Below are 16,054 nucleotides of genomic sequence, written 5' to 3'. Positions count from 1 at the left end.
TGAAAAAACAAAAACTGGAAATCAATTATGGTTCTTATAAGTCGATAGTGCTACTGTTTAATGAGTTCTAGCAGTTAGTTTGGTCATGATCATAACTTGGAAGTCAATCGGACTTGAAATGGCATTTTTATCGCAATTTGAAAGTTTTGACTTGACCCCCCCCCCCGACATTCGACCCCCGACCGCTAAGAAGGGTGTTGGTGTGACACCCCAATGAGACATATGGTTGGATGCAGTATTGGAAGATGCACATTTTGGATTTCGTTTGAAGTCGATACGACCATTTTAGCGGACGTTATTGCGAAAATAAGAATTTAGGTTTTTTGGTGCTTGACCTTGACCTTTTACCTAGGTTCACCAAAAACGACGTGTCTAAGTTGGACCATGGCCGATGTCTGTATCCAGTTTGGTCATGATCGCTGAAACGGTGTGGCTGCTACAGGGTAAACAAACACACAAACAGACAAACAGACAGACAGACAGACAGACAGACACACACAACCGACCAACTTAATTGCCGAAATCCGAAGGATTCCGGCAATTAACAAACAGACAGAAAGGTGGCGAAAACATAACCTCCTTCACCGTCGGTGTATTGGTAATGAGCTATCCTGCTTAATAAGTGACATCACTGGCCATCGATGGAGAGAGATATCCCGTCCAGGAATTCACAAACTTCATAACATGTGCCCAGCCATCCAAGGGGGCGTGGCATCTGTTCATACTTTCTGCTCTTCTACTCCGCCCATAAATCGCGACTCCGCCCATAAATCGCGACTCCGCCCATAAATCGCAACTCCGCCCATACATCGCGACTCTGCCCATATAACGTCAAAGCCCTTTGTGCTCTCTCTCCCTCCCATTCCTGTTGAGCTTCATTCTGCGAGACAGGTAAGAACCTTGTTCACCTCAGTCTTGCATTCGCCATGTTGTAGGTAAGAACCTTGTTCACCTCAGTCTTGCATTCGCCATGTTGTAGGTAAGTCATATCTCATTTGTTCTCAGAGTTAACGATCGAACGTGTCGTACATTGTTTTCAAAATCAAATATTTATAGGAATAGCGGACTTTGTCAATGGGCCTGTGTTCGTTAGTTATTACAAGGTTAGTGTCGGTGGACCTATACATACGAGAATGCAATGCCGACATTACCCTTTGTTTGTTCTTTTGTAAGAGAGCGAGGTGACAGGACATGAATGCTACAAACACAGCACAACAAGAGGTGGGAGACGCAACAAGCGAGGGAATGAACGGCCTGGAGAGGGACAGTGTAAAGGAAAGGAAAACGAAGCTGCGAGGAAGAAGGTCGAGGGAGGTGGGGTTCATGGGGGTAGAAAAGATCTCTGGTTTAATGCCTTGGTTGAAACCCTGGAAAGGAAGAGTGTGTTGAACCGCAACGGTCCATATCAGAAAGTAGTAATTCCACTGAGCGATGCACAAATACCTTGTGGGCGATGTTCGAACGTGTCCTTGCTTTGTTTTTAAAGTCCTTGTTGGTGATGTCAATCCATTGCTTTCCGCCTGGTGTTGGCTAGATGGTGAGGGTGGTGGGCGAGGAATCCAAGGATCCTTAGTTCAAATCTCAATCAACCGTTGAATTAATACCAGGTGGGGTTGACTCTGGCTGTCATCCTTCCGAGGTCGGCGAAATGAGTGCCGGCTTGCTGGTATACTGTGTCGGAGTGGTGACTCGTCCAGGATTGTGCCCAATAGCCAAGGAGACTGCTTCGGCGGCACCAACGCTCTGCACGGAGTATGGTCCCAATGGATGGATGGAATCCATTGCTTTCATCTTGTTTGTTACCTGAACGCTCACACAAACTTTTCTCCAGTAATCCATCCATTTGAATGCCGACGCTGACAAAGTCACTGGAGGCATGTTTTCGGATTGTCCGTCCGTGTCTACCTGATAGGTTTTCATTCCCGTGACAACTTAAGAACAGCTGAATGGATCAAAGTCAAACTTGGTACAAGTGTACATTATGATGCAAAGATGAACTGATTCGATTTTGGCATCAAAAGATCAAAGGTCAGAGGTCATGTCAGATTTTAAAAAAAGAAAAAAAAAGTGATACTTAAGAACAGCTGAAGGGATTTAAATCAAACTTGGTGCAAGTATGTATAAACCTGCGTCAGTGAGTGCATCCATCAGATTGTTAGGGAAAGGTCAAGGGTCAGAGGTCACATTGAACCTGTTCTTGTGATACCATTAGCTATGGGATTTGAACTCAACTAAGTACTGTACATGTACCACGATACATGTGTAGAGATTAAATATTGAGGTCAAATGGTCCAGGTTTTCGATCAAAGTTAGAGTAAGCAAGGACTTAATGTGGGCGCAGGCCAATCGGTCGACGTCGCTACGTCAAATTATGTCTCGTTTTTTATTATTTTTAATAACTCTCTATTATTTCTGCACATTGAACCATTTGCATCTGTCACTTGATCTCATGATGAATGGAATTTTAATGGTTCAGATTTTTTGGTCTGATCTCTTGAAAGCTCACATGGGTGAGGAATGGGTCTCTATTTGTGATGAACTTCCTATTCCCGAGGACTAATTGCAATGTCAGTCAAAAAAAATCCCAAATGGAATTGGGATAACCAAGAGTACCAAGGAACTGGTTGCAACCCAACAACCCTCTGACTTGTCTCTGTGTGGTGGCTTGTTTACATCTCAAATTAATCTCTTCTTCCACTTCTCACAACCTTAAATCTTCCACTTTTCCATTTGTGTTGATGCTGCTAAAGAGTCAAATTGTTGATTTAACTTTTGGCATTCCCATGAAGCCATTTTGACACTGCCTGGTGCAGCAAGAAACTGTCATTGCCTGGCATTATCTCTCATTTTTCTGACTTCCTTCCATTGGCCTGTCCCCACTAACCTCACCATCCTCTAAACTCCATGCTTCCCTTGGCTTGTATCATCCTATCACTCTATGCCTTAAAGGCTCAGGGTGGGTCACGCCTCTCCCACCCTCCTTGTGCTCCGAATGCCCCCAGAACGGTGATGAACCATGGCGAGTGATGATGGAGGTGGGTGTGGCGTAAGAACTAGTAGGATGGCCTCGACGTGTGCGTACTCGACTCTCAATTGTCCAGCTTGGGTTCGAATCCCGACCCAGCTATAGACTGTCATCCTGGGTGATTCATCAATGTGTGTGCCGTCCCTTGATGGACGTTAAAACTGGGAGTCCCGTCTACCGACACTAGTTAGTAGATGTTAAAGACACCATGGTGTCCTTTCTGATAAGTAAGCGAGCGATCACCGGTACCCTGAACAAATGACAAATCCCTGCTTACTCGATCGAGTATCCTGCATCGAAGTGACCACCCCATCAAGGATAACTAAGCCAGAGAAACTGCCTCGGTTGAAGCAGCATGGTGGACAACATGGTACATGCGAAGGAGTGGATTATGTGACATGATGTGTGGAACATGGTGACGTGATGTGTAAAACTAACTCGTTTTAAGATGAGTGACCATCTGCCTTAACACAGACATGGTACTGTATTTACAACCTTCTTCCACCTGTTGTATGAAGCATGGCACTATCTGCCAGTAGGGGGTTTTTGTGTTTGCAGTACACATACAATAATGCTGTCCTTTAGCCTTTGGTTTTGTCCCCCACTCGTCGCCTCTCCCCCATCTTCTGCATGTTTCACAGAAAGTTAAAAAAATCTGATGAAGCACAAAAGGAAGCCTGATGTTGCTTAACAGTTAAGGTGGCTGGCTCAAGATCTTCGAACCTTGAGTTTGAGCCCCTGTCGTGGTGTTAAATAACACCGGATGGGTTGACTCAGCCCGTCATCCTTCCGACGTTGACAAAATGAGTATCAGCTGACTGGTAACGGGGTACTCCATCAGCGACACAGCTGCGCTTCCAGTAATGATGTAACCAGCAGTCACAGGCTGCATATGAAACAACAACCAGCAATAAGGAAGAAACGGTCTTAATGTGAACTTGTGAAAACATTTTTTGTGGTTGATCACTTGCTCTCTTTCACAAATATGGCAAACTTGCTGAAATCCTGTAGGTTAGAGTAGGAATTTGTAATTTTTTCAGGGTACCGATAATAACTTGCCAACCCTTTGCAAAGGACACCGTGGGATTTGTAACGTCCACCAGCTAATGCCAGCAGATGGGACTCCCAGTTGAACGTCCATCTGAGGGACGGTACACACATTAATGCTTCTCGCTGGGCTGAGATTCAAACCCAGGTTAGACCGTTCAGAGATGAGTGTGCGTGCGTACCTCTTGGGGTGAGGCCATCCTGCCAGCCCACTGCCATACTGGTAACCAGGGCATGGCCCCCATCACATGGGCAAGTTTGGTGTCAGAAGCACAGTTTTTATTTTTTTATCAACTCTTTGGGTTAAATGGTCCCCTGAATTTATTTTATGACTTTGAATGAAAAATGATCACCAAAAATGGTTCCCGTCGCTCAAGTCAGATTTCTTTGCAAGCGCATGAAAACTACACTTGCGACCAATCGGATTGCTTGATAGATGGTCCACGCATCCTCCAGGTAATCTTTAAGATTGGCACTTGTTTAAGTTCACCTGGTGCAAACGTATTTAGGTGACTGTGTATATATTTACAGTGGCGTTTGTTCAATGTCGGTTTACCTTTCATTCCTTGTGTCCAGCTCACCAATCACACCTTCGATGGAACCTGGAAACCGGTTGTTGATCCGCGGCGGGCGGGTAGTGAATGCCGACTACTCGCGTACGGCGGACGTGTTTGTTGAGGATGGAGTTATTCGCAACGTTGCTCCATCACTGGATGTCCCAGAGGGCACGAGGGTGTTGGATGCACGAGGGAAGTTGGTGATCCCTGGTGGAATCGATCCTCACACCCACATGCAGATCCCGTTTATGGGGACTCGTTCTATCGATGACTTCCACTCGGGCACGAGGGTAAGCCGGTCTTGTGGACAATCTATATACGTTCAGACAACTCGCAAGATTATCTGCACATTCTGCTGGTCATCCACGTTACTCACACTGGATGTGTTTGAAGTGTCAACAAATGATTTGTGTTACGAGTTCGAACCTTGTGGTTACTTATTCAGGAGAGAAAATGAAGGCCATTTGTTATACCCAGGTCTCAATAAGATATGGTGGGTAAAATAAAACAAAAAAACTCAAATATCTTTAAACCCCTCTTGCCATGAAATATCATGATTGTGCTTTATAATCATCATGAACAAGGAATGAAGAAATCTCAAGAAAAGGAAGGCACAAAAAAACGTTTATACTACTACTCCTACTACCAGGGGTGGACTGGGTATACAAACCAGCCCGAGTCGGCACCCATGATCGGCCCACTCATGGGCCACGGAGTCATGGCAGACCTGGCCCGACTTTAAGGTGCGACGCTACTGGTGTGGTGTGTTGGGGACAGAGATTTTGGAGGTAATTTTGACCCCCAACTTCCATTTTAGGCAATTTTGACCCCAAACTTCCATTTTAGGCAATTTTGATCCACAACTTCCATTTCAAGCAATTTTGACCCACAACTTCCATTTCAGGCAATTTTGACCCACAACTTTCATTTCAGGCAATTTGACCCCCAACTTCCATTTCAGGCAATTTGACCCCCAACTTCCATTTCAGGCAATTTGACCCCCAACTTCCATTTCAGGCAATTTTGATCCCCAACTTCCATTTCAGGCAATTTTGATCCCCAACTTCCATTTCAGGCAATTTTGATCCCCAACTTCCATTTCAGGCAATTTTGACCCACAACTTCCATTTCAGGCAATTTTGATCCCCAACTTCCATTTCAGGCAATTTTGACTCCCCACTTTCATTTAAACTCAGAGCAATTTTGCCACCGAAGCAATTATTCAAGACAAGTTGGGATATTCACTCTGGGTTAAATGAATTCATAATACTGACACTTTTGGTGTGATAACTTTTGGTTATATGACACATAATACTGAACAGTGGAGTGGGAAAGAAAGAACACAAACTAGGATAGACTGATTGAGCACTGAAGCTATAGCATTATGATTCATAATGATGGATTCTATACATCGTTTGATGACATGGTAATGTATCAGATAATGGACATCTAGCATGTTGTATTAACAGTGTAGAGGCCTATGTAATGCCGTGGGCACCAGATGATAATATTTGGCACCATATATTTTTTCATTCTTATGGACTCTGTGAGTCAGAAAAATCATGATGCCAATTTTTTTGAGCATTTCAAATATTATTTTCAAGCTGATATGTGAACTACCCCTGAATCTCACTTTTTTCAATGATAACAATTTACCAACTTTTTTGTTTCTGGTTTAAACCTGGGCATGTAATATATCAAACTGAGCAGAATTCAGCCTAGAATATGATAATAATATCAACCAGCCGAAACCCCGTCACAGACAGATTCCGTTCCATGAGCCCAATATGACAACCAGTGGCGGCTCTTGTAAGAGCCGGATCCCAGTCGATGTACTCCATGGCCTTACCTCATGAGGCCTACAAAACGTCCTTGTACATGACATTTTTGGTGTACACTACTCCTTTTTCATTTTTGGACTCCGGTTTTCACTGTCGGTCGCACAAATTATGACCACACAAATATGACACTGAATTTTTTTGGACTCAAAATAGTTACTTAGGACATAGGTCATAGAACATAGGACACATAGATAGGTACCAAATATGAAGTGTACGAAGTCTCTAACGTGAGACCTTAACCCGGGTTGAAGTAGAAGTCTCTAACGTGAGACCTTAACGCGGGTAGGCACTTCGATGACGGGGCTGTGACGTTTCATCATGGAGTAAAGTATTCATCTGCTAAGGATTTTTTGGATGAAAAGTGTTTATTCTGCTGCAGAGTTGAAAGTTGACTATTGCCACTATGTGCGATGCACTCTTACAGGTACGAAGTTTCTTTCAGTCCAGGTCACAGTACCGAGAAAAATGTGACACGACCGCGAGGAGGAGCACAAAATTGGTCCTTCAGTATTAATATATAGATAATGACATTGAACATAACCATAGTGACTTATCTGAATTTTTGTTAATTTCAGATGCTGTGCAGCCTATATTAAATCAATTATTGCAACGTCACCAAGATAATTAATTTTTCGAAACATAATGACATGCTACAATTCTACATACAATGTATGTTAATTTTTTTTGCCTTTCAGGTCAGCTATGATAATAGCAGAAGTGGTCAAGGGTCTAGACTAAAAGACTGATGTCGTAGATGTAGTTGTAGATTAACCTCCAAGCTTTGTGGGTGAAGGAATTATGTCGAGTGGACATTGAAATAAACTGTTCTCAAGTTATCGTTATGGATGAATCCAATCCCAAGTTATGGATCCCAAGTCCTTCCAGTTCCAGCACAAAAGCATCAAGTTGAACTACATCTTTGGCAGGTTTGAATACATGCTGCATTTGCAAAGCATCTGCAAAACTTGTAAAACACCCAATACCAGAATCATATCAGCTGTTTATCCAGAGTGTGAATACCTGGTCGCTCTTTATGGATAATAAGTACATATCCATCCAAGAAGAGTTTGGTGATGTGACTGCAAATGAACTATCACAGAAAGGTGTCACATGGCATCGAGAATGCTATAAAATTGCACTGCAAAAAATCCATATTTAGCGGCTGAAAAACAGATATGAAGCTGCACTGGAAGCAGGCGAAGTACCTAAACCAACGAAAGTTGGACAACCAGAAAAGACGAACTTCAAAACACAACCACCACCACATGAGAACCCATCGTCTACAGAACGTTACATGCGATCTGGTGCTAAACAATACAATAAAACAACTGCTTCTTCTGTAATGGATCTTCAGAGAAAGGAGCACTCCACCAGATCAGTGAGTTCAACACTGGGGAACAGCTCCGAAAGGCTGTTGAGTGCAGCAATAACCAGCAGTGGAAAGTAAATCTGAGTGCTGCAATCGATCCAAATGATTCCCATGCGATTGATATCAAATACCATTTGTATTGTTGGGTGAAGCACGTTCAGCGAACTCAGGTACAGCAGGAGAGAGCAGACGATGAAGCAGTAATAACCAAGGTTTCAGCAGACATTGAATTCTTCTACTTTTTTTTTTTTTTGTATACCTTGGTCGAGGCTCGTATGAGAGCGAACACACAACTCACAGCAAGGATGCATGAGACAAGAGGGGCGGGAGTGGAAGGGACAAAACATTGGGGAACAGACACAGGTGAACTGTGGAAGGGAGAGGGATGGGGATGGGACGGGGAACATGGCGAGGAGAAGTTGGACATTACAGGGACTTTCAGGAAGGAAAGCAGAAGAATTGAAGGAAGTGGGCTTGGGTGGATTATCGGGGGTAGAAAAGATCGAGGATTTGGATGGGGGGAGATAAGAGGTGGTGGTGAACAGCTGTTTTGAAAGCCTGGAGGGAAGAATGGGAAAGAATAGAGTGAGGAAGTTTATTCCAAAGGCGGGAAAAAAGAGGAATGAAAGAGTGAAGATGAGCAGTGATTCGTGATTTTGGTAGTTTTACCAGAAGGGGGTTGTTGGCGGACCTTGAGCGCCCTGTGGAAATGTGGTTGGGACAAATCGCAGAGAGAGCAGGGGGGGCAAGGCTGGAGAGGAGTCGGTGGAAGACAGAAAGACCACCGACTAACCTGCGGTGATTGAGTGAGAGGCCCAATGACTCAGCTTCATTGCGGGAGATGCCAATGATCTTAAATGCCCTGGTTTCGACAGCGTGAAGTCGAGAAAGGTGGGAGGCAGGAGCACCAGCCCAGAGGGGAGAGCAGTACTCCATCAGGCTACGGACAAAAGCTTTGTAAGTGGTCAGGAGCTCAAGAGGGCCGAGGAAGGACTTTGCACGACGGAGGATTCCCAGTCGGTGACTGGCTTTTGAGGCAAGGTTGGAAATGTGACTTTCCCAGGAAAGGTCATGGCAGATAGTGAGACCCAGAAGCTTGAAAGAAAAGACTTCTTCCAGAGGATTGTTGAGAAAGTGGATGGGGGGTTTTGTAAACGGTCCTTTCGAAGAGACATAGTGAGAGTGTGAGATTTGTCTGGATTGAAAGACATGTTCCACGTGTTGGACCAGTTTGTGATTTTATCCAGATCTGCAGTGAGCGAAGAAGCTGCTGCTTGCCGGTCTGAGGGATGACAGATGGTACGGCAGAGGGTGGAGTCATCGGCAAAGAGAAATAGAGGATTTTCCAGAGAGTCCGAGAGATCATTGATGAAAACCAGAAAAAGAACAGGGCCCAGAACGCTACCTTGAGGAACTCCAGCCTGCACAGGAAGAGGGGATGAAAGAACTCCATTTAGGGCCACACGTTGACTGCGACAGGAGAGGAAGTCTGCGAGCCATGAGTGGAGATGGCCTTGAATACCATGGGAAGAGAGTTTGGTGAGTAGGGCAGAGCAGCCTGCTGAAATCAGGATCTATCCTGGACATGGGAGGGTAGAAGCAGCTTATCAAAATGTCCTCAGAGTCAATGGTTCAAATGATATGCATATATCAAGGAGAAGTTTGAAGTGTAAGCTTATAGAAAATATTGATGATGTTGAGTGCTGCAGCTCTATGCATATGAATGAACTAAATCGGATGTATACGTCTAGAACAAAAAGAGCCGCAATTGACAACCTGGACGAGGCAGCTGGCGATGCGAGCAGCAACATGAAAGCAGTCTTCGAAAGTGCCAAGGTAATAAGAAGGGATATCGCTGAAGCTCCGAAGCAGCCGTGGAAATTTCAAGGTTCCCTTTTAGATGAAAATCAAGTTCCCAAATCTCTGGAGGCATTCATCCGCTGGATCCTAATAGGGCCAATGTTAACACTTTAGTCAACACAAAGAGAGCTGTTAGTCTAGAATCATGGACAGTCTAGAAGAGTTTGTGTGCCTATTGTTCTCTCCAAGACTCGGTATCAAAACAGTCGTAGAGCTACAATGGCACTTGCTCAAGAAAAATCAAGCGGAGGCTGAGAAACTGCCCCCAACAAAGGCATCTCTGAAGGAGCACATTCTCAGGGCTCATTATCAAGCTATGGTTTGGTTACTGGCAGACACCCCAAATTCGGACTTGCCTCCGCCAATTAATTATGGATGGAATGATTAAAATAATCAGTATGTCCCAAGAGTCTCTGACCTCCCACCAGCTCCGACAGCTGTTATAGAGCTTGTAAAGTGCGGCTGTGGCAAGAGCCGATGTGCCAGTGGATCCTGCTCTTGCAAGAAGCATTCTTTGGCCTGCACCGAGTTATGTGCTTGTGACGAACGTTGACAAATGTGAAAACACCAATGACAGACTCGGAGGAAATGATCATGAGGACAGCATGGATGAAGATGACTTATCTGACACTGCATTACTATGAACTTGATAGTTTTTGTTTCAAAAAATATTTTGACCTATTCATTACAGTTGACTACTTAAGTGTATACCATCGAGAACAGATATACTTTATGTGAACCACTAAACATACCATAAAGCATAAATGGTACATTTCTCTAATTGATTGACTTTTAAATAAGAACATCTCGATATATGCTCCGTTATGGTTGTTATTGCCAGGGAAATTGGCATAGATACCTGTAGACAATAAAAATCAGTATATATATATATATATATATATATATATATATATATATATATATATATATATATATATATATATATAGTAGTCGCGAGACTACCGTTTTTCTCAGGTTTTCTGTCTGTGTTTGTATGTAATGGACAGCTCTGGAGGCCAGAGGAGTTAACCAATTTTGATGAAACTTGACTGGTAGGTTCATACCAGGATGTAGTTGTATGCTTTTGAGCACCGTTGCGATGGACGCCACTGTTGCCTAGCAATGGGACTTTGAAAATTTTGCAAAAATCGGCTTCCGCGCTTTTATGCGCACTATAATCAACCTCTTTGTCAAAAATTTTCAGCCCGATCCGTCAAAAACTGTATGATTAGTATGCAATTATATAGCAACCACCCATGTTGCCTACCGGCTTGTATGATATATTTGTGTTACAAATGTCCAGACCTTTAATTTGATATGCTACATTCTTTGCTTTATAACAATATTTGAAACTGGTAGTTGCAACCGAAACAGCGATAATGGTATTTTAGGGGGTCACATTAAAAGCCACCAAAATGTCCCCAAAATGCAAAACAAAAATTGGCACCATGATTTTTCTGATTCTCAATGCATCTGTCTGCAATAAAATCCATGGTGCAAAAAATAATTAACATCCAATGCCCACGGTATTAGAGTTTCATACATACATATGCTTCTACACTATAATAGGAACAAAAAACACTGATATTATCTGAAGGGATCAATTGATTTTTCAGAACAAAATTAATTAAATGATGAAAAGCTGAACCAATTACCAATTTGCTATTCAAACTATTTTATATGCTTAAGATGATAACTTAGACGTGATTTTCACCTGTCCATTCAGGTAACCAACAGGTAATGTCAAAGTTATTTTATGGCATTACATCCTTGATACATCTTTATGTTCGCGCTTGAAAATGCATTTGTTAAGAATTACTTTAATCTTAGAAATCAGACAACAATCATTGGAGCTCCATAAATTATATTTTAGTTACTAATTACCTCTGCCACCGAAGGTGGATGGAGGTAAAGTTTTGACCCCTGTCTGTCCGTCTGTCTGTGAGTAGGATATCTCAAAAAGTTGTGGACAGATTCGGACGGAACTTGGTGGACTGGTTGGGTATGTGATTCGGACGAATTGATTCAATTTTGGTGAACATCCAAATCCAGATCCAGATCCGATATTTTTTTTATTCTTGTTTTTATTTTTGTCAGTGATTTTCCACCATTCTATAGATAGGGCCAAAAACGATATACCGTATACCATGATGGATTCAACTCTCAGCCGGGTATAAAACGGAAACTGTTCAGCCTGGTGGAGGTGTGTGCTCTACTGAGTGCTGTTCGAGTTTCCACATGCTTTAGAACTAGAAGCTGTGCCAATGATGCAGTGCCCCCTGTTCCCAGTGAGCTGGTACTCATTTTGCCAACCTTTGAAGGATGACGGGCTGAGTCAAACCCACCTGGTGTTATTAATGACACGACAGGGGCTCAAACTCAAGACCCTAAGATCTTAAGTAGGCCACCTTACCCGTCAAGCCAACACCAGGCTTAATTAATTTATAAAAATCCAACATTTCATCTTGTATAGTTTGACAGTGACTCACAAACGACCGTAAATAAAGGGTTTTTACTTCATTTCTCCACAACGGCACTCCAGGGTTTGGCAACTTTTCTTGTAACCAAACAAACATTCTACATCTCGCTGCTGGTTATCTTTCAAGTGGAAATTATTTTGTTAAAATCTCATTAATTTTAATTACATTGTTATTTAGCACTTCTCTCAGCCACCATTTAGTTCTAGTTACATACGTAGTACGTAGATGTTCTCAAACGCCAGGCGGATACAACACTTGGAAAATAATTCTGCTTTCGACCCTTGGTCAGCTAGGTTATCTTCTCACTATAATGCAGCTATCATGTATGTATGTATGTATCATGTTCTGTTGTCCAGGCTGCCGTAGCGGGTGGGACCACCATGATCCTTGACTTTGCGTTACCATTTAACGGGGAGTCTTTGCTGGAGGCGTACAGGCGCTGGCGGGGCTGGGCAGATCCCAAAGTGTGCTGCGACTACTCGCTACATGTCGGTCTCACCTGGTGGAGTTCACAGGTATGTTTTGAATTGTGCACTTATTGACTCTACGTATGTTGTATTTGTGGTGATGTGGATAACTGTGTGATATTAGCAATTTCCTTCCATTCGGGGTTACTCTATTTGTTACATGTTTAGATACAAAGGGAATTTTGGTTCTTCAACCCTTCCTTTCCCATCCACCTTCCTTACCCCCTTCTTTGCAATGCAATGAGTAAATCAAGAGATTAACCAAATGTGATAGGCCTTCAGAAAAACTCTACATAACTGAATTCACAACTACTAGAAACGACATTTGATTAAAAGAAGTAGAATTTAAGTGTGTGTGTGTGTGTGTGTGTGTGTGTGTGTGTGTGTGTGTGTGTGTGTGTGTGTGTGTGTGTGTGTGTGTGTGTGTGTGTGTGTGTGTGTGTGTGTGTGAGAGAGAGAGAACGCCCTCCCCCCAACCAAGAAACCCCCTTTCATTAAAGTGGTGGAGGTGGTTGGTGGGGTGTGTATTTTTCAATGGACCAAAAATTTACTGCCGTCCAACAAGTCGTGTTCCGCGTCCACAAGTCGTGGTCCGCGTCCACAAATCGAAAAATCTGATGATGATCCCATTTGGCATTTCACAGTTTTTGAAACTTGTCATCTTTTCCAACTTTAATAATATGGTGATGTTGGGTTTTGATATTTTGAGTTTTTAAGTGAAAGTAATGGATCAAATTGTTTGTAGGAAATATATCCGTGCATTGCTCACCGCACGAACCATTTTGTTTATTTGCACAGGTATTGAGAGGTGTGTGAAAGCTTAGTAAACTTCCTCATTTTCAATGCTCTTATTACAATGAAATCGGTCTGTAGAACCAGTGTATGCAGTACGTGTCATCCCTCCCAGGTGTGTGAGGAGATGGCTGAGTTGACGAAGAATCACGGAGTGAACTCCTTCAAGATATTCATGGCCTACAAAGATTTTTACATGCTGCGAGACTCAGAAATGTGTGCAGCAGTTCGCCAATGCAAGGCACTTGGTGGCCTAGTTATGGTCCATGCTGAGAATGGGGACATGGTATCTGAGGTGGGTGATGGTGAAATAATGAACAACCATTTGAGATTTGGTGTGAGAGCTGCATGTGCCATTGGGTGTGGGTTTTGGGGGTCAGGCTACACATGCAGACAAACAAAATTAGAAGTGGAGGCTGAGTCTTTGAATTGGAGTGAAAGTAAAACCAAATCAACTGGAATCGGCACTCGGTATAGCGCACACCTCCGCCAGGCTGAACAGTTTACATTTTGTAACCCATTCACTGGTAGGATGGATCTGGATCCGGACCTGAACCAAAATCTAATCGGCTTCTTGCTGTCGCCTAACCAACTCGTCCGCCAAGTTTTGTCGTAATACGTGGATAAATTTTTGAAACATCGTTCTTGGCCCCATCTCTCATTAAATCCGAAAATTAAATAATTTTCGGATCTTCACCAAAATTGAATCAATTTGTCCTTGTCACACATCTAACCTGTCCACTAAATTTCGTCTGAATCTGTCCACAACTTTTTTGAAATATCCTGCTTACAAACAGAGGTGAAAACATAACCTCCTGTACCTTCGGTGGCGGCGGTGTATTTTGTCCCATCATGCCTGATAATACACGAGTACAACTACTTTTAATGGCCCCGATTAATACCACCTTCTTGGGGGGTCAGCCGATATCCCATGGACCATTTAAGATTGATCCAAGTCTTTCATTGGCAGGCTGGCCAGGCCTGAAGTTCGACCCGAGCTGATTTTCATATTGTTCCATGGTACTGCCGGTAGCTCTGCTACTCTTCAGCAAAAGACACCGTGGTATCTTTAACATCCATCAACCAAAGCGAGCAGAGAGGACACCCTGTTTAACATCAACTCGAGAGATGGTGCACCTTGCGGTGCAATACCTCTACCTGTGAAATGCCAATCGGACAGTTTATAGTCATGCCTAGGATCAAGCTCAAACTGGACAGGTCGAAGGTAAGTGGCCTACAGCCAGACATAAAGATATTCCAAAAAATGTCGACTGGCCTTCCAGAGAATACCTTTTGTCCTACGAGACAGAAAGATACCTGTGCATGCATGGGAGAGCACAATGATGTTACAATGCAGATATACCTTGCATGAATTTGCTTTGCTGTGTCATATTCTCTGTCTTAGGGTGTAAAGGAAGTGCTGGCTTGTGGGGTAACCGGTCCCGAGGGCCACACGCTGAGCCGTCCGGCGGAGTTGGAAGCTGAGGCGACGGGTCGTGCAGTGGCCATAGCCAACCAAGCTGGCTGTCCACTCTACGTTGTACATGTGATGAGCCACGAGGCAGCAGATGTAGTAACTGCTGCTCGCAACAACGGTATACCATCAATTTTGCTTTCTTTCAGATTTATCTTTGTGAACCTGCTTTCACTGTCATCCTACAGATAACCTCTTAACAACAACCTTGACCTTCAAAGCATTTTAAGATTTTACTTCTCAATTCAAAAGTGCTGAAAAAAATTAATGTATTCATCTAACATTAATATGGAGTATGAAGGAGGAAGCTTGGGGCCCTCCTGGGCTCACGGAGGAGGTTGCACACAGTCGTACAATGGGCAATGACCAAAGGTAGGTACTACATTGCGTTTTTATATGAATACCAGCAGGGGTACCCGGTGTTGTCCGGTATATTTTTGTGGGGGCCTAAAACACTTTTTTACACCCACTAAGAAATGGGGTCGGGGTTCATTTAATATTTCCTTTCACATAGCTGCAAAGGCTTAGGCACGAAAGAGATAGATTTTGAAATGGCCCATCATGGTTGCCTGTCCAACTCACAATCCCGTGAGATTTGCGGAAACCCCGTGGAATTGCAACTGTCCAGTGACCATGACCATGAGATCCGAAACCAAGAGATTGCAAAATCACCTCACACTGTACCTGAGGAATGTACTGTACCTGACGTGGTGGTCACAGAGTCCCATTACCCCCCCCCCGAAACCCCCCTTCATCATCATCACCATTTACCCTGGAACATTTCATATATATATTTATCTATATATGTTCATGATAATATTTTGGTTTTTATGACAATAAAATTCTTGTGTATTCCATTATTTACATTTATACCTCTTGTGTGTCCATTATATTAATTTATCAGGTTCTGCGAAGGGGGTAATGGGACTTTGTAAACACCCGAGTGAATACCGACTTTCGAACACAGCCAGACCTGAAGTAGTTTGTGAATTCCGCACACGTTCACACATCATCTGCTTCAATATCAGCTCCTCCTTTGATGTCCCAAAGTGTGGTGTTATAACATCTGTGGGATCCATTCTAACCTAACAGATATCATGCTCTCTCATTCAACACCTCAAACATGCTCCTTCTTTGCTCTC

General features: G+C 43.3%; 1 protein-coding gene across 3 annotated transcripts in view; it reads left to right on the top strand.

Moving 5' to 3' along the window:
- The first annotated feature begins 769 nt into the window (after window positions 1–769).
- DPYS (dihydropyrimidinase) overlaps window positions 770–16,054 on the top strand; it is a 51,434-nt gene continuing 36,149 nt past the window's right edge. The window contains exons 1-5 of one of the 3 annotated variants that reach the window (XM_085896000.1): window positions 770–891; window positions 4,649–4,919; window positions 12,536–12,694; window positions 13,554–13,733; window positions 14,844–15,033. In XM_085896000.1, coding sequence (XP_085752126.1) covers window positions 4,668–4,919; window positions 12,536–12,694; window positions 13,554–13,733; window positions 14,844–15,033 — 781 coding nt within the window. In that variant the 5' untranslated portion in view covers window positions 770–891; window positions 4,649–4,667. Of the gene's footprint in view, window positions 980–4,648; window positions 4,920–12,535; window positions 12,695–13,553; window positions 13,734–14,843; window positions 15,034–16,054 lie in introns of those variants that run through there. The other 2 variants (XM_085896001.1, XM_085895999.1) reach the window with 2 other exon arrangements.

The sequence above is a fragment of the Eptatretus burgeri genome, chromosome 9 (assembly GCF_056783735.1).
Source record: "Eptatretus burgeri isolate ZD-2024b chromosome 9, Ebu_testis_v1, whole genome shotgun sequence".
In the NCBI taxonomy this organism is placed as follows: domain Eukaryota; kingdom Metazoa; phylum Chordata; class Myxini; order Myxiniformes; family Myxinidae; genus Eptatretus; species Eptatretus burgeri.
Note: the sequence above shows the minus strand (reverse complement) of the source record. Positions and strands in the feature narration are given on the sequence as shown.